At 32.9% G+C, this 24,225-nt stretch overlaps 1 protein-coding gene across 1 annotated transcript in view; it reads right to left on the bottom strand.

Annotated features, from left to right (window-relative positions):
- The window catches only part of GABRB3 (gamma-aminobutyric acid type A receptor subunit beta3), a 474,786-nt gene that overhangs the window by 313,231 nt on the left and 137,330 nt on the right, over positions 1–24,225 (bottom strand). Inside the window, exon 2 of the mRNA XM_043554897.1 lies at positions 3,172–3,219. Within this exon, the coding sequence (XP_043410832.1) occupies positions 3,172–3,219 (48 nt within the window). The remainder of the gene's footprint in view (positions 1–3,171; positions 3,220–24,225) is intronic.

Below are 24,225 nucleotides of genomic sequence, written 5' to 3' on the forward strand. Positions count from 1 at the left end.
CTTTGCTGACAATTTTAGTTTGATGTGGTTCCACCTGTTTGTTTGTTTGTTGCTTTTGGAGTCATATCCAAGGCCTTTTTCATCTAGAAGTTTTATGGTTTCAGGTCCTACATTCTGGTCTTTAATCCATTTTGAATTAATTTTTGTGTGTGGTATAAAATAGTGGTCCAGTTTCATCTTCTGTATGTGGCTGCCCAGTTTTGCAACACTAGTTATTGAAAAGACTTTTCCCATTGTATTCTTGTCTCCTTTGTCATAAATTAATTGACTATATATGTGTGGGTTTATTTCTGGGCTCTCTACTCTGTTTCTATATGTTCATTTTAATGCCAACACCATACTGTTTTGATTACTGCAGCTTTGTAATAAAGTTTGAAATTAGGGAGAGTGATGCATCTAGCTTTGTTTATCTTTCTGAAGATTGGTTTAGCTATTTGAGGTCTTTTGTGGTTCCATACAAATTTTAGGATACTTCTCTTTCTATGAAAAACTCATTGGAGTTTTGATAGGGATTGCCTTGTGTCTGTACCCAAGATTGCTTTAAGTAGTATGAATATTTTAATAATATTTTTTCTTTTGAATCCTGAGCACAGACTATCTTTCCATTTGTTTTTTTTTTAATTAAAAAATTTTAATTTTATTTATTTATTTTGAGAGAGGGAGAATGAGCAGGGAGGGGCAAAGAAAGAGGGAGAGAGAGAATCCCAAGCAGGCTCTGTACTGTCAGTGTGGAGCCAAATATGGGATTCGGACTCATGAACCACAATATCATGACCTGAGTCAAAATCAAGAGTCGGATGCTTAACCAACTGACCCACCCAGACACCCCTTTGCATTTATTTGATCTTCTTCAATTATTTTAATTAATGTCTTATAGTTGTCAGTGTACAGGTCTTTCACCTACTTTGTTAAATTTGTTCCTAGTTATTTACTCTTTTTGATGCAATTTGTGAACAGGATTGTTTTCTTAAGTTCTCTCTCTCTGGTAGTTTATTAATATATAGAAATACAATAGTTTCTTGTATATTGATTTTGTATCTTGCAACTTTATAAAATTTATTAATTCTAATGTTTTTTTTTGCCCCATGGAGTCTTTAGAGTTGCCTACATATAATATCATGTCATCTACAAATAGAGATAGTTTTACTCCTTCCTTTCTAATTTGGATATGTCTTATTTCTCTTTCTTGCTTAGTTGCTCCAAGATTTGCAATGCTATGTTGAAGTAAAAGTGATGAGAGTGGGCTTCCTTGTCCTGTTCCTGATCTTAGAGGAAAAGCTTTCAGCTTTTCAGTGGATCTATTCTTGACATTCATATGCCAAGTCTCAACTGTCAGTTGGGAGGCAGCATTATCAATTGCCTGAAAGTGTCTTGACAAACAGAGGTTCAGTGGTAATTGTCTTGGTAGTTCCACCAAGCAATCCAGCTGGCCCAGAAGAGGTGGTATGGTAGGGTGGGGCATGGAGGTGATTCATATCTATCATGGCCTCTTGAAGTACTATAGCAGTGTAAGCTGTGTTTTTTTGCCAAACCTTTGCTGGTAAGTTTTCCATGAAATTGTGACCAATTAGAATACTTAAAAACCTGTGGCATAAACTTAATATGAGAAGAAAATGGATCTTCATGGTGCAAAGCATGGTTTGCAGCATATGCTGTTGGTACCAGGCTCCCTTTGTTAGTTCCTAGATGTAGTTTTGGCTACAAATCACTCAAACCTCCACTTTTTTTTTTTTTTTTTTCAAAACATTGCTTACGTCCTTGTGCTTGAGATCCCTGGGATGTTATGCTCCTCCCCCAGAGACAGTGCCTTGTTAAAGTGTTTTGATGCAGGTGTATAGCCACCAGGCTTCTAGGTGGACAGATTTTGTTCTATAATTGATGTTACAGAGTGCCTAGAGATCTGGTAGAAGCTAGATGTCTCAAAAATACTCTTTGTATTTTCTCTACTTCTCATTCCGTACTTGTTGATCATTCTCACAAGTTTTTCCTGACAGCATTTGTCCTATACAGCACTGGAAAAAGAATTCCCATCTTGGAAAGAATCTTATTTCTGGGGAATCCAAACTAAGGAGATGGTGAAAGAAGTCATGACATTGGTTATTTTTGGTGAAGAGAAAGGAGTGCCTGGCACAGATTGGAGTGAGCTTCTGAAGTACTTAATGTGCTATTTCCCAATCCGACTGGTGATTACATGGCTATGTTTACTTGTGAATACCTGTGCTCTATACTTACAATTTTTGCAAAATTATGTACAAACATACATAAATTTAAAAGATTTTAAATGTGTATATTCTTTTCTCATATAATACTGACTTAAAGAATTTATCTTAAGGAAATATTTGATTAAGTAAATGAAATTATATGTACACAATAAACAATACTAAAATGATGTATTCTAATAAATTATTACTTCTACCAAAAATATTGAATAGCACTGTATTACAGTACTTAGAATTTGATATATGGAAGGAAGGAAGAAATAAAATAATTATTGGCACTTTACATAGAAATGCTTTAAACATTAACAAATAGTGGGCCCAGAGGAGAATGATTTTTGCCTGAGATGCTGATTGAGTTTGGAGGTTGGGGGTGGTTGGTATCTAGAGAAATTTTAATTGTAAATCATATTGTAGTTGAATGTTTAAAGATAAACAAGAATTTATCAGATGCTTTAGTTTCTGTTAAATACATGTTTTCATAAGATTTGCTGCCAAATCTTGTTGTTGTAGCCAATTTCTTTCCAAAAGAGTATCAGCTGGAGAACATGCTTTTATACACACAAAACTTTGGACTACCTTTCCAAATATGTGAAATTTCAAACGACGTTTGAAGTTTCCTCTAATACTAAGACATTTTATTTTAACGTTGGATGCACTTAGTCATAGAATCAGATGCCCTTTTAGAATTCAATTTTATTTTTAAATTATTTACTTAAATTTCAAATTAAAATTATAGAAAAATTACATAAGATAACTTAAGGTTATATTATTATTGTTGTTATTATTATTTAGTTTCTATGTATGCTTTACAATAATTTTGGTGGATGTTTCAAACACAAAATATATAGAGCTAGGTAACTCATAAGCTCATATCACAATGACTAATAATACTTGTATTATTAGTGAAAAGTAGAAGACAACTTTAATAGATAAATTGAAGATATGGACTCACCTGGTTTCATAAATGGCGTAAAGTTTTTTGTGTTCTTTGACTGCATTCCTGAAAACAGTAAAAGAGGATAAGATATTAGCGTTAAAATATTGCTTAGATCTGAAATTCCTTCAATAAGCATATTGTCAAATTGTGTCTATTTGGTGAAATTCAATAAATAATACTTAAAGAAATGTACACACATTTTAAAAAGCAATACACATCACATTAGGTAAGCTTAGGATTTGGTTTCTGCTCTGTTAGTAATTGGAATGGTTACAAGACACTATTTACATTTTAGTGAAGAAAAGAGAAAAAAAAGCAATAAAAATAAGATAATTTCAAATAGAAGTATGTACAGTGATAAAAATAAAACAAAAGTGATATAAAATGACTTGAGAAGAGCCATATTAAATGTGATAACAAAAAAATTTTCTTTGAGCGAATGAATTTTTAATTGAAATCTGAATCATGGAAGAGGTGAGAAAATAAAAGCAAGACAAAGTTCAAAGTTTCTAAAGTAAGAATGAGCCAGATGTATTTGAAACAAGTTACCATCTTCAACTTCATCATCATCATCCAATGGAAACAATAAAAGTAATAAATATTGATTAACATGTACAAGTCACTGTATCTCACAGGCTGAAAGAGTAATTTGAAAAAAAAATAATTGAAGTAAACCAATGGAGGTGAAATCCATAATTCAAGACTGTAAAACCTAATTGACAATGAAAAACTGTCAGTGATGTGGAACAATGAAACCCGAGGCCTGGTCTGTAGCCTTACTGTAACATCTATCATCAACCTGGTTAGCTGCTACTTCAGCAGAACATGGGCTCACAGAAAAAAAAAAAATACTGGACATTTGGGAAGTACATCCAGAACTAAAAAGAAAAAACTAGGCCACTTTTTTTCTACATGAAGCAAAACTATTGAAAAAGATGAAGTGATAAAATAAAATAAAATAAGCAAAATAAATATCTCAAAGAGGCAAGAGAACAGTAGTATCATGAAAAAAGAACAGAATATAAAAAAGAATCTGGTAATTTTTCAGTTATGGAATATATAACTGTTTTCAGAAAGAACATGTTTAGAGGGATAAATAAAATTTAAATAACTGAAGAAAAAAATGAGAGAGCTGGAGTATCATGTTGAAGGACTCAGAAAGGCAGGATTGAAGGATAAGGAGATAATAATGTAAAGAATTAGAAAAAAGAAATGAAATATATAAGTACAGATGCCAAAGCCTGGATAATAGCAGGTACCAGAAATAGAGAAAAAAATCAGGAAAAAAATTATTTGACAAAATAAAAATAAATTTTCCCAAACTAAATAAGAAACATTTTAGGTTAAATGGAAGAAATTCCACTGCATTTTTAGAATTACCATAAAGCTGTAATAATCTAATCTAGATAGTATGGTATTGATGAAGGGATAGACACATAGATCAATTGAACGCAACAGAAAGTGCAGAAGTACATACCCCAAAATATGTTCAATTGATTGCTGACCAAGGATAAGCCTTTCAGCAAATAGTGTCTAAACAACTGGACATTCATATGCAAAATTAAACTTTGGCTTAAACCTCATAACTTATACAAAAAAGATCACAGAATTAATCATATATCTGAATTACCAATTACCATATATCTAAAATTTTTCTTTTTAGATACTTGTGGGGGGAAAAAAGGAAAAAAAATATTTATGACTTGAGATTAGTAAGACTTAGACATGGCACCAAAAGCACAATCTATAATAAAATGACAAACTGTGTTTAATAAAAATTTAAAACATTAGTTTAAGAAATGAAATGTGTAAGGTAGCGAAATGACAAGGTACATATTGGCAGAAAATATTTATAAATTGCATATACAACAAAGGACTTCTATCTGGGATATATAAAGAACTCTCAAATGTCAGTAGTAAGAAATCAAACAACTCAATTAAAAACTGATTGAAAGATATGACCAGATGCTTTAGCAAATAAGATATACAGATGGCACCCAAAAACATGTGAAACAAAATTATCCATTAGAGAAATGCAAATTAAAATCATATTGTTCTTTTTTTTTTTTAATTTTTTTTTCAACGTTTATTTATTTTTGGGACAGAGAGAGACAGAGCATGAACGGGGGAGGGGCAGAGAGAGAGGGAGACACAGAATTGGAAGCAGGCTCCAGGCTCTGAGCCATCAGCCCAGAGCCTGACGAGGGGCTCGAACTCACGGACCGCGAGATCGTGACCTGGCTGAAGTCAGACGCTTAACCGACTGCGCCACCCAGGCGCCCCTAAAATCATATTGTGATGCCACCATTCAACAGTTAGAAACTTTAGGATAAAAAAAAATCTAGTGAGGATTAAAAGCAACTAGAACTATCATACATAGAAGATGGTTATGCAAAATACTACAGCCATGGTACAAAATAGTTGGGATAACTATAAAATAGTTGGGATAACCTAAGTTACTTACGAAGTTAAAGATGTATTTACCATATACTCAGAAATCTCACTTCTTGAGTATTTACTCTAGAGAAATAGAAAAATATATTCACACAAAATCCATTGATTTTGTTCAAAATGAACTAAACCTACTAACAGCCTGTTTTCTTCAACAGGTAAATAAGTGAGCATACTGGGCTGCATTCATTCAATGGAATACTACTCAGCAATAAAAAATGGGCTACTGATACACAAAACAACTTGGATGGATCCAAAAGGCATTATGCCTAGTAAAAGTTGCAAACCTAAAAAAAATTCTGTAATTTTTTACCTAATTTATATGACATTCTTAAAAAGACAGAACTAATAATTGAGATCAAATCTGTGGTTTATGGAGATTAGAGATGAAGGATAGCACAAAGGAATTTGGGTAGTGTATTAGTGTGCTTGGGCTACCATAACAAAATACCACAAACAAGGTAACATAAACAAGTAAACGTATTTTCTTGTAGTTCTGGGAGATAGAAGTCAGACCAACATCCAACAAGGTCAGTTTCTTTCTGGCTTGTAGACATCCACCTTCTCACTAGGTCTTCGCATGCCCTTTCTCTGTGGTGTTTCTTCTTATAAGGACAATAATCCTATCAGATTAAAGTTCTACAGTTCTGAATGCATTTGACAGTAATTCCTTCCTTAAAGGACCCATCTTCAAATACAGTCATTTTGGGGAAGGGGCCCTCCATATGTGAATTTTGGGGAGACACAAAGATGAAGTCCATAAATTCCATCCTTGGCACCTCCAAATTCATGTCATCTCACATGCAAAATACATTAATTCCATTCCCAAAGTCTTAACTCATTCTAGCATGAACTCTAAAATCCAAAATCTCATCTATCATATGAGTTGTAATTTACCCTGAAGAAAAATATGTCTTCAGTTGTGAGCCTGTGTAACCCTGACAGATTATGTGCTTCCAAGACATAATGGTGGAACAGGCTTAGAATAGACATTGTCATTTTAAAAAGAAAAAAAAAAAAAAAAACAGAAGGAATGATGGGTAATGGGTCCCAAGCAAATCCAAAAGCTAGCAAGGCAAATTCCACCAGGTATTAATGTTTGAGAATAATCCTCTTTGGTTTGATGCTCTGCCTTCCAGGCTTGCTGGGACAGCAGCAATACCTCTATTGCTCTATGGAGTAGTCTTGATCTTTGACTCTCTGCAAGGGCCCCATTCCCATGGCATTCTGTGAAATCCCTGCCAATGCACTACTCTGTGGCGGGGCGTGGGGGGAGTGAAATTGAAGAGAGGTCCTACCTCTGAAACTCAGAAAGAATCAGCCTTGTCCCTGGGCCTGTGGTAGGATTGGCAGCTCTGATGATCTATGAATTATTAGATCATTCTATCACTTTCTTGAAGGATAACACGTTTGCAACCTTCCTCCATTCCACCTTTTTTTTTTTCTATTTCCTTTAGGCATAGCTGGCAGTGTCTCTGCTGGCATAATCTTATCTCTATTTCTGACTTCTGCTGAGATTGCTGATTAGATCTGTGGTTCACAGCCATAATAATCTCCCTACCAACTGGTTGATCAGCCACAGCCTTAGTTGTTGTTTTTTTTAGACATGTTTTATCTTTTTTTTTGCAATATGGACAGGCTGAGAATTTCACAAATCTTCAAGTTCTGATTCCTTTTTGCTTAACAATCCTTTAATTCATCTCTCTCCTCTTACATTTTACTATAAGCAGTCAGTAGAACATAAGGTGCACCTGTAAAATTTTCCTTAGAAATTTCATTAGCTAAATATCTAATTTCATTATCTGTAATTTCTATCTTCCACAAAACACTAGATCATAATTCAGCCAAGTTATTTGCCTCTTTATAACAAGCATTGCCTTTCTTCCAATTTCCAATAATTTGTTCCTCATTTCTATCTGAATCCTCACCAGAATGATTTTAAAACACCAACAATCTGCTTATAATTATTTATGGATTCTTTAAGAAGATGGAGAATTTCTCTCCAGCCCACCTGTTTTTTTTCCTATATGAGCTCTTACCAGAATCATCTTTAACATCTATATTTCTACCAACAATCTTTTTATAACAATGCTTTTTCGAGCATGTAGTTCTAAAGTCTTCCAGCTTCTACATATTACCCAGTCCCAAAGCCACGTTAACATTTTTAGTTATTTGTTACATCAGTACCCACTTCTCAGTACCAAAATCTATATTAGTCTGCTCCAGGTGCCATAACAAAATATCATAGATGGTATGGCTTAAATAAAAGATTTATTTTGTCACAGTTTTGGATGCTCTACGTCAATGGTCAAAGTCTGGCAGAGTCGGTTTCTAGTATAAGGTGTTTTCTTGGTGTGATTTCAACCACCTTGAATCATGTGTCCTCACATGATTTTTCCTTGGTGCATGTGCACAGGGAGAAAAAGAGAATGAATTTTCTGACGTTTCTTCTTATAAGTACACTAATTCTATCAGATCAGAGCCCCACACTTCTGATCTCAATTAACCTAAATTGCTTCCTTAGGGGCCCCATCTTTAAAGATCACAGGGCAGGATAGGGTTTCAATATAAGAATTTGGGGAGGAGGCACAAACATTCAGTCTCTAGCAGGTGGTGATGGAATTATAGTGTACCCTAATTTTGGTGGTGGTTACATGAATTTATAAGTATATGAAAAATCATAGAATTTTATATCAAAAGTCATTTTTATTCAGTGATATTTTTTAAATGTTATGATAGATCCAAATGGATTAAAAACAAGAACTCAGAGACAAAAATTTTCAGATTCATTTTACTTTTTTAAGTATCCAAAAATATTCTGTTTCCAGTAAACACAACTTGAAACAAAAAGTTGAAAATGAAATAGGGAAAATCTAGATGAAGTAAGGTAACAATTTTAATATTATGCAAAATAAAACTTATGTCAAATATTTCCATAGATAATGAGAAATGTCACCTACTCATAAAAAGAACACTAGAAAAAAATGATATTACTATTTTGAACATATATGTATCTAACAATATAAGCTTTTAATATTTATAGCTATAGTGGATAGAATTTTAAGAGAAATAAATAAATAAATAATTTAACTCATCCCTTTCAGAGCTTATAAATTGAGAAAACAAAAACTGAGAAATATAATATGTGAACCATACACTTAAAAAAATTTAGTCAATGATCATATCTTGAATATCATATTTCACATATAGAGAATACATGATCTTGTCAAGTATTCATTATTTTGGCCATAAAGGAAAAACTTCAACAAGTTCCAAAGAATCAGTATCATTCAGATTGCTTTTTGAATATTATTAAATATATTCTTGCTAAAATTTCCTATATTTTTGAAAAATAAATGATCTTTAGTTTAACAAAGCCCTAGGAAGATTATAAAACACTTAGAATTGGATGGCAGTTAATATGTTAAATGACAAATTTTGATTTAACCAAGAAATGCATGGAAAATTCAACATTAGAAAATCTGTCAGCAATTTTTAAGTTACCAGATTGGTAGGCAGAAAAAAAATTAAATGCTTCTCTCAATAGATTCAGAGATAGATTTCCATAAGTTCAACACCTATTTACTTATGATATTAAAAAGTAACTGTCAAAAAATAAAATATAAAATAATGATCCTTATCTGGTAAATGTTACACTCTAAAAATCTACAGCATACATTATATTAGTAGGAAGTCTTCAGATGTCTTCTCTTTAAGATCAGAATGGGATAAAAATGCTCACTAGAGTCATGACTTTTTAATGTAGTTTTGGAAGTCCTAGACAATATTATATCAAAAGAATAAAAATTGTCAAGTGTCAGGATTTGAAAGAGATTGAACTTTTGTAATGTATAAATTCATGATAATTTAAATAGAAAATCGGTGAGAATTAAGTCACAAACTATTAAAACAACAACACAGTTTGGCAAATCTTCAGCTATTTGGCCAATTTTCAAAGACAAATACCTCTACAAAAGTGAAATTGTTGGAAAATATAAGTTTTACAAAATATAAATTTATAATAAAAATACCATTAGCCACAATGTTGCTGTCATCCTGCAGAAAGAAATTGGACTCCTCACCCAAAACATGGCCCAAACTTTGTCACACTCACACAAGGAAAGGGTATAAAAAAGATTATTACTCACATAATGAGGGATTTGGGGGATAATAGGACAGGCTTACTGAGCTGGTAAGAAAATAGCTTGGGAGAGTGGGGAAAGGAGATCAGGTTGGATTATTGTCACTGGTGGGGGCTGGGAGCTTGGGGGAGTATTCTTATACATAGACAAACGTTTGTACAGCTTCAAACTTCAACCGGTGCCAACAGAGGGAGAAGTGGGGTTTCTTATCAGCTTGCCCATATGTGAGGTATAAGGGTAAGAAGAATAGTTGAGACATTAAAGTTGTCATCAGGAAACATCAAAAAAAGCAATCATATTCTTTAATTCAAAAAGCAAGAAAAAAATTTGACATACAATTTCTATTGAAAAAAATGGCTATTTTAGGTGACATTTAAAAAGTTTTCAAAAATGAAACGCATTCCATGCACATAAATAGGATGACTTAATCATATAAACATGTTAATTCTTACTAAATTAATATATACAATTAATGCAATCCAAATCAAACTGCTGCTGGAGTTTGAAAAAAAAATTAAGAATTCAACCACTTATTTAAAAATTTATAACAGAAAGAATGTATTTTGACAACAATGATTTTTTTGAAAAGGAATATAAAAACAATCATTAATCATATACGATGATGATATTAAAAAGTTATAATAATAACACCAGCATGGAACTTCATAAAAAGAAACAAAAAGTTTAATGGAACATAGTAAAGACTGCAGTTGCTCATGAAAGTACATATGGACAAATATATCTGGAAAATCTGGAAAAATCTACACTAAAAATCAATGACCAAAGGGCATTTTAGCATGAGGTTGTAGAATAATTGAGTCACCATAGGAAGAAAATATGAATAGATCTGTTAGTAAACATCAAGAAGTTGGTCCTAGTCAAATTAAAAACCTAAATGTTAAAGGTAAAAATATTGCCTATTTCTTCTTGAGTCAGTTTTGTTTTTGTCTTTATAGAAATTTGTCAAATTCATCTCAACTTACTTACAATTGTTCTTAATATTCTCTTATATATTTTTTTTTCTTTTAGATTAATACTAATAATTGTTCTTCCATTTCTGATTTTTGTAATTCTAATATTTTCTCTTTATTTTTTCTTGGTTGGTCTGGATAAAAGTTTATGCATATTGTTTATCTTTTTAAAAATATCTTTTGTTTTCATTGGCTTTTTCCTATAGCTTTTTTTTATTACTTTCTACTTATTTCTGTTCTAATCTTTATTATTTCCTTCAGTCTGTTTCCCTACCATTGTTTATTTTCTTTCTATATTTTAAAGACTCTAAACAAGGTTATTGATTAAAATCTTCCTTTTTTTAAAAAAAAGCATGTATAGTTTTAAATTTTCCTCTAAGTACTGTGTTAGCTGTAACACATAGTCCTAGCAGGTTGTGTTTTCATTTACATTTACTTAAAGTATTTTCTAATTTCCTTTGTAATTTCTTCTTTGACCAATTCATTATTTATAAGTATGCTTAATTTTCACAAATCTCATTCTTTTTTTTTCATTTCAAATATTATTCCATTTTGGTTAGATTTGTATATTTTGAATGATTTCAAATTTGTTGACTTGGTTTCTGGCTCAACATTATAATTTATCCTGTAGAATGTTCCATGTGCAAAAAAAAAAAAAAAATCAAAGTAATAGCAAATTGAATCCAATGATGTACAAAAAAAATTATATGCCATGACCAAGTGGGATTTATCCCAGGTAAGCAAGACTGGGTCCACATTTGAAAATAAATTAACATAATCCATTATAGCAACAAGCTAAAACAGAAAAATTACCTGATCAGATTAATAGATGAGTAAAAGGCATTTGGGAAAATACAACATCCATGCATGACAAAAACTCTCAGGAGAAATAGAGGGGAACTTCCTCAGCCTGATAATACTTACAAAAGGGGCACCTAGGTGACAGTTGGTTCAACTTTTTGACTTCAGCTCAGGTCATGATTTCACGGTTTGAGAGTGTGAGCCCTGTGCCAGACTCTGTGCTGACAGCTCAGAGACTGGGGTCTGCTCTGGATTCTGTGTCTCCCTCTCTCTCTGTCCATCTTCCACTCTCTCTCTCTCTCTTTCTCTCTCTCTCTGTCTCTTTCTCAAAAATAAATAAAACATTAAAATTAAAAAAAAGAAATTTACAAAAAACCTGTATTTAATATTGTATTTAATGGGAATAAACAGCTTTCTCAATAAAATCAGAAAAAGGTGTCATCTCTCACCACTACAACAGCCTACTGTAATTCTAGCTAGTGCAAAAAGACAAGAAAAATAAATGAAATTTATATAGATTGAGAAGGAAAGATAAAACTTTTTTTGTTCCCAGATGACAAGATTGTTTATATGGAAAAATCCAAAAGAACACACCAAAAAATTCCAGAACTGATGAATGATTATAGCAAGGTTGTAAGATAAAAGGATAATATATAAAAGTCAGTCAATTTTATACACACCATCAATGAACACATGGATATTGAAATTAAAAATATTACCATTGATATTAGCACCCCCCCAAAATGAAATATTAGGTACAAATATAATATATATATATATAATATATATTCTATATGAGGAAAACTATAAAACTTTGATAAATGAAATTACAGAACTAAATAAGTGAAGAAATATTCCATATTCATGGATAGGAAGACTGATTATTTTTAAAATGACAGTTCTTTCCAAGTAATCAATAAATGCAACACAATCCCAATAAAAATCCCAGCAAGTTATTTTGTGGACTGTAAGAAACTGATTCTAAAGTTTATATGGAAAAGGAAAAGATCCACAATAACCACCACAATATGAAAGGAGAACAATAAACATGGAAGACTACTGGACTTCATGACTTAGTATAAGTCTACTATAATCAAGACACATAATATTGGTGAAAAAGTGGACAAATCGATAGAATGGAATAGAGAATCTGGAAACATATAAAAATAACCAACTAACCTTTGACAAAGGAGCAAAGCCAATACAATGGAGAAAATATATTTTTAACAAGTGGTGCTGGAACAACTGCACATCCACATGCAAAAAAAAAAATCTGGACACAGACTTTACACCCTTTACAAAAATTAACTCGAAATGGGGTGAATGGGGTGCCTGGGTGGCTCAGTTGGTTAATCATCCAACTTCAGCTCAAGCCATGACCTCACTGTTGAGTTTCAGCCTCGCATCAGTATCTCTGCTGTCAACACAGAGCCTATTTCAGATTCTTAGGTTTCTCTCCCTCTCTGCCTCTGCCCTACTCATTCTCTCTCTCTAAAAATAAATAAACATTTAAAAAATTACTTTAAAATGAATAAAAGACCTAAATGTAAAACACGAAACTAAAACTAGTACAAGACAATATAGGAGAAAATCTACAAGACCTTGTATTTGGCAATGACTTTTTAGATACAACACGGAAAGCATGATCCCAGAAAAAAATAGTTGATAAACTGTGCTTTATTAAAATTAGAAACTTCTGCTTGAAAGACACTGTAAAGAGAATGAAGACAAACCATAGACTAGGAGAAAATATTTGAAAAAAAAAACAAAATACAATGTGATTAAGGACTGTTATCCACAATATACAATACCTCTTAAAAATCAACAATAAGAAAACAAATAACCCAATTCAAAATGGACCAAAAACCTGAATAGACACCTCACTGGAAAAGATATAAAGAGGACAAATAAGCATATGAAAAGACACCCAATATCATATATCATTAGAGAAATGCAAGTTAAAATGACAAGATACCACTATACACCTATTAGGATGGCCAAAATCCAGAACCCTGTAACACCAAATGGTAGTAAGGATGTGGAGCAACAGGAATGCTCATTTACTGCTGGGGGTAATGCAAAATGGTACAGCCATTTTGGAAGACATTTTGGGAGTTTCTTACAAGACTAAACAAACTCTTTGCATACAATCCAACAATTGTTCTTTTCCATATATACACAAATGATTTGAAAACTTATATCCATGTAAAAACTTGCACACTGATGTATATAGCAGCTTTATTCACAATTGCCAGAACTTGGAAGCAACCAAGATGTCCTTCGATAGGTGAGTAGATAAATGCACTGTGATACATCATTGTGATGGAAGATTATTCAAAGATAAAAAAGGAATTAATTATCAAGCCATGAAAAGACAAGTAGGAATCTTAAATACATATTATTAAGTGGTAGAAGCCAATCTGAGAAGGCTACACACTGTAAGATTCCAACTATATGACGTTCTGAAAAAGACAAACTATGGAAATGGTAAAAAGATCCATGGTTTCCAGGTGTTGAGGAGGAGGGAGAAATGAATAGGTAGAGCACAGAGGATTTTTAGGGCAATGAAACTATTTTATGTGATCCAATAATAGTGGATACATGTCATTACACATTTGTGCAAACTCATAGAATGCACACCAAGAGCAAACTCTAATATAAACTATAGACTTTGGTTAACAATGTGTTAATGTAGGCTCATCACTTGTAACAAATGTACCACTTTGAAGGGCAGTGATAATAAAGGAGGCTATGCATGTGTGGAGTCAGAGAGTATATAGGAAATCTCTGTACTTTGTACTAAATTTTACTGTGAACCTTAAATTCTTCTAAAAAATAAAGTCTGCTTTAAAAAAATCAAATAAGGGTGAAATGTTGACTTAATTTAAAACATATGGCTTATAAAATTTTTGAAAAAAAAACAAAAAAAAACCATGGAAAGAACCTTTGGGATACAGTGCTGGGCAAAGAGTTCTTGGACATGACAAAAAAAGCACAACTCATATCAGGGAAGTTTGCTAAGTTGAACTATGTCAAAATTGAAATTCTTAGTTCTGTGAAGGCCCTTCTTGGGGCAAGGGGATAAAGAGACAGGTTATAGAGTGGGTGAAAATGTTTGCAAACTATGTATCCAGTGGGACTCTATTATATATCGTGTATGGAGAACTCAGAATAGAACAGTAAAAAAATTCCAAAACCCAATTAGAATGTGAGCAAAGGCCATTAAAAGACATTTCACTAAACAGGCTGTAAAAATGGCAAGTGAGTACATGACAACATGTTCAACATCATTAGCTATTGTGTAGGTTCAAATTGAAACAACAAGGTATCACTGCACATTTATCAGAATGGCTAAAGCAAAATATATATATATATATATATATATATATATATATATATATATATAACAACATCAATTGCTGGCAAGGTTGCATAGAAACTCCATCACTTACAGATTGCTGATGAAAATATAATAAAACATGACCACACTAGAAACAGTCTCTAAAAAAAAAATTCTAAGTATGCAAGTACCATACAAACTGCCAATGGCACTCCTGGCATTTATTTCAGAAAAATGAAGATTTATGTTTACACAGGGACCTGTGCACAACTGTTTGTAGCAGTTTTGTTAATGGGAGCCAAAATGTAATGGGCCAGATATCTTTCAATAAATGAACTTTTAAACAAACTTTACTTAATCCATGCTGTAGAATAGTGTTCCGCCATTGAAAAGGGCAAATTATTTTTTATTGATATGTGCCAACTGATGAAACTCTGGAGATATATGCTGAGTGAAAAGAGCTAATCCCCAAATATTATTATTGGATTATTCCATTTATATAATATTGTTGCGATGACAAAAGTATACACATAGAAAACAAATTGGTGGTAGCGAGAGTTTAAGGAGAGGTGGGGTAGGGAGACTGGCTATTGGACATCTTAGTTCAAGCAGGCAACAAAATGTGTCTTAACTATGTCAATGTCACTATCCTGGTTGTGATATTATAGTATAATTTTTTAATGTTTATTTATTTATTCTTCAGAGAGAGAGAGAGAGAGAGAAAGAGAGAGAGAGAGAGAGAGACCAAGCAGGGGAGGGGCAGAGATAGGGAGATGGAATCTCAAGCAGGCTCCATGCTACCAGTGCAGAGCCCTACAGGGGGCTTAAACTCACAAACTGTGAGATCATGACCTGAACAGAAGCCAAGAGTCAGACACTTAACTGACTAAGCCACCCAGGCGCCCTATAATTTTCAAGATATTACCTTTAAGGGCACATGGGCAGAGGGCACATGGGATCTCTCTGTATTATTTCTTACATCCATGTGTGAATCTAAAATTACCTCAAATAAAAAGTTTATTTTAAAAATTTAAGTCATTTCCACTTATGGAACAAATATGTCATGGGAATAAAAGGTACAGCATACGGGATATAGTCAATGGCATTGAAATAGTGTTGTATAGGAACAGATGGTAGCTACACTTATGGTGAGCATAACATAATGTCAAATCACTATATTGTACACTTAATGTAAAATGTACATCCAATGTACAACTAATGGGAGATTGTGTGCCAGCTATACTTAAAATAATTATAATAATAAAATTTTAAAAATAAAACGTAAAAAGTTAAGCCATAAATATTTTAGAAAAAATAACTATGAATTGAGTTTTAAAGTGGGAAAAATACTTTGAGAAAAAAAGTGATAGAAAAATAAGTGAATAATAAATGTTTTATAAAGTTTTAAAAGCTGAATATGACAAAAATGTTATAAGCAAATTTTGACGCAATATGAATTAATATGATAGCATTTTCATGAACTAATTTGAAAAAAATAATTTATATTGCTAACTGTTCTGTAACAAAAGCATTCTAATGCATTCTGGCAATAAATGCTATTAATTTTCATATGTCTGTTTTACTTGAGCCTCAAGAAATTTCATGCACTGTGAACCAGTAATTGCAAATCTGGTTTGAAAAACTGGGCATCTGTTCTTTAGAAATCTGAGCTAATTTCTGATTACAAAATATAAAGCCAGCTGGAAGTTGTATTGATCTGAATACTTTTACTAGTAAAGTATTGAAAACAGACTAAATGTATAAGAGTACAGAAATTCTTAAATAAAATATGCTAACAGCCTTAAAAAAGAATTTAACTAGGCATAATATCTATTCGGATAATCTTTAATGACATAGAAAATGCTCATAATATAGTACTAAGTGACATCATAATACAAGACCTTGCATGTGTTTATTTAGAAAATAGATCAAAACTTAATGTATGACACTGACCGTTGGAACAATGAGTTAATTTTTAGTTCTCTGCAGTATCCAAGTACATATATCATTTTATAGTAATGAGGTGACTACAAATTATTTATGTTTATTTTTTAAAGTAACCTCTACACCCACTGTGGGGCTCAAATTCAGGACCCCAAGATCAAGAGTCACATACATGGTCTACCGGCTGAGCCAATCAGGTACCCCAAGGTGACTATAAATTACAGATAAACTGAAAAAAATTAAATTCATTACAAAAAACATCTCTCAGAGATTTTTAAAAATCTGCCTTTTTTTAAAAAAAAATGGAAATTCAGAAAAATTAAAGCAACTAGGAAGATATATATTATATAACAATTGTATAAAAAAATAAGTGTATCCTTGGGGGGCCTGGGTGGCTCAGTCCATTAAGCATCTGTCTTTGGCTCAGGTCATGATTTCATGGTTTGTGAGTTCGAGCCCTGCGTCGGGCTCTGTGCTGACAGCCCGGAGCCTAGAGCCTGCTTCAGATTCTGTGTCTTCTCTCTGCCCCTTCCCCGACTTGTGCTCTATCTCTCTCTGTCCATCAAAAATAAATAAATGTATAAAAATTTAAAAAAAATGTATCCTAAAACAAGTGTGTTAGGAGTTATGCTGCTATTTGTTTTTGTCAGGACTTTTGGAGTTTCTAGCAATGTGAGACAATCAACAGTGATTAGGAAAAGAAAAGACCTCAATAACTAGTACAGAATTGCTTTTCAATGATAGTTTTTGATTCTTTGTCCAGTCTCACTTTACATTTTATCCTGAGGACCTGAAACTCCTAAAACTTTCTTAATCTTTTCAATGATGACAGACTTTTTTGTTTCCTAAGAAAAATATCTTTGGAATAAATGGCTAGCAAATTGAATTTTTCTGTGTATGAAGCCCTTTAATGCAATCAATTCCAATGTAAGTGGAAGCTGCATTGAAAGTCTATCACATCAAGTAATCCTTGCACTACAGAAAAAGCTACAAAATCAATTTTGATATGGAAGTATTTGATGTAAAATTAAACTAGACCTTGTTGCTGTGGAAAATTCTATGACATATGTGTAACCCTTCTCACAATACATTTAATAGAAATACAACATTGCTCTCTATCTTTGTGTGTGAAAAGCAATCATCTGTCTCCATTTCCATCACTGGACCTTTTATTGCATCTGCCATATGAAATTTACAATATCCAGTAAAGTCATCCAGTCTGCCACATGTAATTTATAATATCCATGTAATCCCTTACTCACTTCTGTAACTTTCAATTCAGGATGTAAATACATTTGGGCTTCTTCCTTTCTCTCTCTTGGCTGAGATCTGGGGAGTCTATTGTCCTGATACTGTGGGATGATGGGACTCTTAGCCCAAAGTAAGTGTCCTTTTTAGTGGCCTGACAAAATACCACCACAGCAATTGTTGACTGATAACAAAACACTGCTTCTTCTGCTTACTTTCTTAATGAGAGAAGCCAGGTACATTAGGATGTTCATACTCTTATAAGTTAAAAAAAAAAACAACAGACTTCTTTTTAGGAATTGTATCCCCTTGCCTATGGCTGATTTAGGTGAAGGCAAATAACCAAGTCTTTGCTAATGGGAAAGTTTTTGGGTGTCTTCTGCAAAATATTTGGCTACTAATAAATATAATACTTTCCTTATTCTGTATTTTTTCCTTGACATTCTGAAAACCCAATAAGTATAATATCTAATCCATAACATCACACCTTGCCAGATAGCTCCAGTCTGGATCATTTGCTTTTTATGCCCGCTACAAATCTGTGATCACAGCTGTTGTTGCATTACTGGGTTAGATACGGTTTTGTGAATCTCAGGTTTCATTTTTCTTGATTTACTCACTAATTTTACAGAAGCACGTGCTTGAGTAAATTCCTCAAAATATCATAAGGAAGGTGTATCTCGTAGGATGGTTTGGATTCTTTGTAGCAAATTTTGAGGAAAAAGGGAGAATTTAATAATTATTTACCTAAAGAGTGTGCAAACAGGTAGGTGGGAGACACAGTTGATCAGGATTATGGTACAGTGGCTCTGGGATTCTCTCTATTCCACCCTCATTTCAGATGTTTCTATTCTCAGGATAACTGTCCTTATGGAAGCAAAATAAATGAAGCACTCCAGGCTTCACATATGTACCCTTTCCCATCTTGAAAGAGAATAAGAAATTTTCATTTGCTCTGAGGGTTCTCACACCAAGGTCTATCAGTGCAATAAGGTGAGGAAACATGCTACTTTCTTTCCCACCCTTTCAATGTGATTATGTCATTTATTTGTAATAGAGTGAGATTTGTCTGTCACAGTCTGCATTCAATTTGGCTTTCATTAATATGCTGGTTGATTGTTAAATTTTTGAATTGAAATAAAAACTAACGTTTTGTAGTAGAAGTTCTGTGGCTTTTGCATATGCATCAATTTATATATCCATTAGCAAAGTACCATATATAACAGATAAATTACCCCCCAAAATTTGTGTGTTGTCATTCCCTCCCTCACCTGCAGCCCCAAGCAACTACTGATCTGTTCTCTGATGGTATGGTATTGCCCCTTCCAAAACGTCATATAAATTGAAGCAAACATTATATAATATTTTGGATTTTATTTCTTTCCCTTAGCAAAATTCACCAAAGATTCATCCATGTCTTATGAATCAATACATTGTTTTTGTTTGTTTTGTTTTGTTTTGTTTTGTTTTAGAACTGAATAGTGTTCCATTTTATGGATATATCACAGATTGTTTATTCATTCTCCCTTGGGGAATATCTGGGTTGTTTCCATCTCTGGCAATCATAAAAAAAAAAAAAAAAACCTACGAATCAATAGATGTACAGAGCTTTGTATGAATATAAGTTCATTCTACTTGCATGAATACCTAGAAACAGGATTACTAAATTATATGGTAAATGTATGTTTAATTTTATAAGGATCTGCCAGACTGTTCTCCAAAGTGGCTTCTAAATTAACTTTCCAAATAGTAAAGTGTGAGAAGTCCAATTTCTCTTCATCCTCACTAGGACTTGTTATTTCTAGTTTTTGTTTTTAAATTTTAGCCAGTTTAATACACATGTATTTTATCACATGGTAGTTTATTGTGTATTTTTTAATGACTAATAATATTGAGCATCTTTTAAGATTTTTATTGATCTTTCATATGTCTTCTTTGGTAAAATGTGTAATCAGGTCATTTGTTCATTTTTATTTTTTTTTTTAATTAATTTATTTATTTATTTATTTATTTTTGCTTTCATGGAATTTAATTTTTGTCAGATTTCAGTGAACAAATATACATAGATTCTCAATGATGGATGCTATAAAAATAAAAGGCAGGGTGAAGGAATGGCACTCTATAGTGGTTGTCATGTTATTATTATTTTTTCCAATATATTCACTTTTTATTATTTTATTTTATTTATTTTTTCAAATATAATTTATTGTCAAATTGATTTCCATTCAACACCCAGTGCTCATCCCAACAGGTGCCCTCCTCAATGCCCATCACCCACTTTCCCCTCTGCCCACCCCCCATCAACCTTCAGTTTGTTCTCAGTATTTAAGTGTCTCTTATGGTTTGCCTCACTCCCTTTCTGCAACTTTTTTCTCCCCTTCCCTCCCCCATGGTCTTCATTTCTTTTTGTTGTTTGTTTTCTTGCTGTTAAGTTCTGAGAGTTCTTTATATGTTCTGGATATATTCTGGATCAGATGAATTCCTTTATCAAATATGTAATTTAAAATATTTTCCTTCAGCTTATAGCTTGCCTATTTGTTATTTTAACAGTGTTTTTCAAAGAGTATAAATTTTTATTTTTGCTGAAAGCTATTTATCAATTTTTTCCTTTTATGAATTATGCCTTCAATGCCATTTCTAAATTTCTTTTTAAAACTGAATACAGATTTTTTCCTTTTTTTTTCTAGAAAGTTTTACCATTTTATGTTTTATATTCAGATCCATGATACATTTAAATTAATTTTATACAAGATATGAAATATGTGTAAAAGTTCAGGGGTTTTCTTTATTTATTTTTTGAGTATAAATGTCCTATTGTTCAAGTACCTTTTGTAAGAAATACTATTATTCTTTCTCAAACTGAATTGTTTTTACACTTTTGTCAAAAGTTGATTGACCTGATTTGTGTTGGTATATTTCTAGACTTTGTATTCTGTTTCATTAATCTGTATATCTAAATACTCATCAGTTCCAGACTCCTAATTACTGTATCTTTATTGTAAATCTTGAAACCAGGTATTGTGAATGCCCCAAACTTTTCTTTTTTAAATTAAAAAAATTAAATTTATTTTAGAGAGGGAGACAGAGCGCGAGCAGGGGAGGGTCAGAGAGAGAGGGAGACACAGAATCTGAAACAGGATCCATGCTCTGAGCTGTCAGCACAGAGCCCAATGCAGGTCTCCAACTCACAAACCGTGAGATCATGACCTGAGCCGGAGTTGGATGCTCAACCAACTGAGTAACCCAGGAACCCCTAAACTTGTCTTTTTCAAAGTTCTCTTGGCCATTCTATATTCTACCCGAAAACTTGCTCAGATTTGTATTTAAATTAGATTTCATCTATAGATCAAATTAAGAATTGACATTTTGGGGCGCCTGGGTGGCTCAGTCGGTTAAGCATCCGACTTCGGCTCAGGTCATGATCTCACAGTTCGTGAGTTCAAGCCCCGCGTTAGGCTCTGTGCTGATGGCTCAGAGCCTGGAGCCTGTTTCAGATTCTGTGTCTCCCTCTCTCTCTTACCCTCCCCGTTCATGCTCTGTCTCACTCTGTCTCAAAAATAAATAAACGTTAAAAAAATAAAAAAAAAAGAATTGACATTTTAGTGATATTGAGATTTCCAACCCATGAACATTATGTATTTCCATTTATTTAGGTATTCTTTTATAGAATTCAATGTTTTATAGGTGTACAGTTTCTGCACATATTTTGTTAGATATGTACCTAAGTAATTTTCGATACATTGTAGGTGATATTTTTAAAATTAAAATCTAATTGCTATTATATAGAAATCATATTGACTTTTGAATAATGACCTTAATTCTTGAGACCTTGATAAACTCACTTATTCTAGGGGATTTTCTGTAGATTTCTCTTAGTTTTCTAGACATTCATATCACATGATTTTTTTTCATTTATATTTCACTTATTTTATGTATGTCTATTCCTGACTTACTTTACTGGCTAGGAGTTCCAGTTCCAAGAATAAACCTCTTGGCATCTTTCCACTCTGAGAGTGGAAGCATTCATTCTCTCACCTTTAAGACTGATGTTAATTGTAGGTCTTTGTAGATGTCCTCGACCAGGTTAGGAAGTGCCCTTCTATTTGTGGTTTTCTAAGAGTGTTTGTTTGTTTTATTCATACAAAATTTATGTAATACAGAATTTATTTCTTTATTTTCAAGTATACAACTTAGTGGATTTTAGTGTTTCACGATGTTGTATACCACATCATTACTGTCTAATCCAGAATGCTTCCATATCCCCAGAATAAACCTATACTTCCCAGTTTCCCCCCTCGCCACCCCCCCAGTCAACCATTAATCTATTTCTTGTTTCTGTGGATTTACCTATCCTAGAAATTTCATATAAATGAAATCATAAAATATTTGGAGTTTTTGTGTATTCAGCTTCTTTCAGTTAACATTATATTTCAATTTCATCCTTATTGTAGCATGTAGAAGCAATTCATTACTTTTTGTGATGAAATAATATTCCATTTTATTGGCATACCACATGTGAACATCGGTTGATGAACATTTGGGTTGTTTCTACTCTTTGACTGTTATGAATAATTCTGCTGTGAATATTCACATACATTTTTTTAACATAAATTTTCAATTCTTTCAGATATATACCTTGGAGTGGAGTTGTTGGATCATATCATAACTCTATTGTTAACTTTGTGAGAAACTGTCAAATTGTTTTTCACAGTGGTTACATAACTTTGTATATCTACTAGCAACATGTAAGGGTTCCAGTTTCTCCATATTATAACCAACATTGTTAATTGTCTTTTTTATATTATTATAGATATCTCATTGGATGTAAATTGGTACATTATTATAGTTGGTTTCATTTCCCTAATGAAGAGTAATGTTGACCATCTTTTCATATCCTTGTTGGCCATTTGTATAAAGTCTTTGCCATAATGTCTACTCAAATCCTTAGCCAATTAAAAATAATTTATTCATCATTTTATTGTTGATTTGTAAGGTTTTTTTATACATATTCTGGATGGTAGATGCTTGCCAGATGTATGATTCACATATATTTTTCCCCCACTTAATGGATTGTCTTTTCACTTTCTTGATCATATACTACCATGCACAAAACTTTTCATTTTGATGAAGTCCAATTTATCTATTATTTTCCTTTCCTTCTCTAAAAAAATTTTTGCCTATTCAATAACAAATATTTACACCTATGTTCCCTTCTTAAAGTTTAATAGTCTTATCTCCTATATTTTGATTTAACATATTTTGAGTTATTTTTTTGTATCTGTTGTGATTCAAATTTATTCTTTTACATTTGGTATCCAATTGTCCTAGGACCATTTTGTGAAAAGATTTTTTCTTCCTAAATTATCTTTGCACTCTTGTCAAAAATCAATTGACCAAACCCAAAACAGCCACATGGGAGACCCCCCTAGCTTCTCTCCTTCTACAAAGATCAACAATCAGACAGTTATTTATGAACAAAAACAGCTCCTGGAGAGCTCTAGAGTCCCCTTACACTACAGCAACACAATAGAACAATAAACCAAGATTAACTGTACGAGAAGAGAAGGAAGAACACTTTAGTTATTTATTTATTTATTTACTTATTTTTTTGTCTGCATTATCCCATTCCCTAGGCCAGCATTGTTCAGTTTTCAGGAGGGAACTCTTAAAGTAGAAAGACTTCCCCTTGCCAGGAAAAGAGGGGCTGGGTGATTAACCAACCAGCTTCCCCAAACTTTTGGGGCACTACATGAAGGGCATGTTTCAGTTTTACCAACAGAACTCAGACATACAGAGACAGCTATGAACAGAACAAGAAGAGCAAGAGCTGTCAGTATGAGGCATGCAGCACAGGGCAACCATGGTTATCAGTGACCTGCTCTGCAGATGACCCCAGCAGTTTTCACCAGTGAAGAAACCAAGGGCCAGGACAGCGAACATGGACCCCTTGCAGATACTATTTGTGCTCCATAGGTATTCATAATCATAGATAGCAGCCACTTGACTCCCTTTAAGCTTCCTCTCCTCACCACTGTCAGATCTGTGAACCATACTAGGAGGCAGCCCAGGCCTCTGCAGCTGTGGGAGGATAAGATATCAGCCTAGATCCCAGAAACTGTTCCCCATCAATGTGCATATATTGGAGGTTAGCCTCTCCAGCTGTGTACTTTCA

Source organism: Prionailurus bengalensis, chromosome B3, assembly GCF_016509475.1.
Source record: "Prionailurus bengalensis isolate Pbe53 chromosome B3, Fcat_Pben_1.1_paternal_pri, whole genome shotgun sequence".
Lineage (NCBI taxonomy): Eukaryota > Metazoa > Chordata > Mammalia > Carnivora > Felidae > Prionailurus > Prionailurus bengalensis.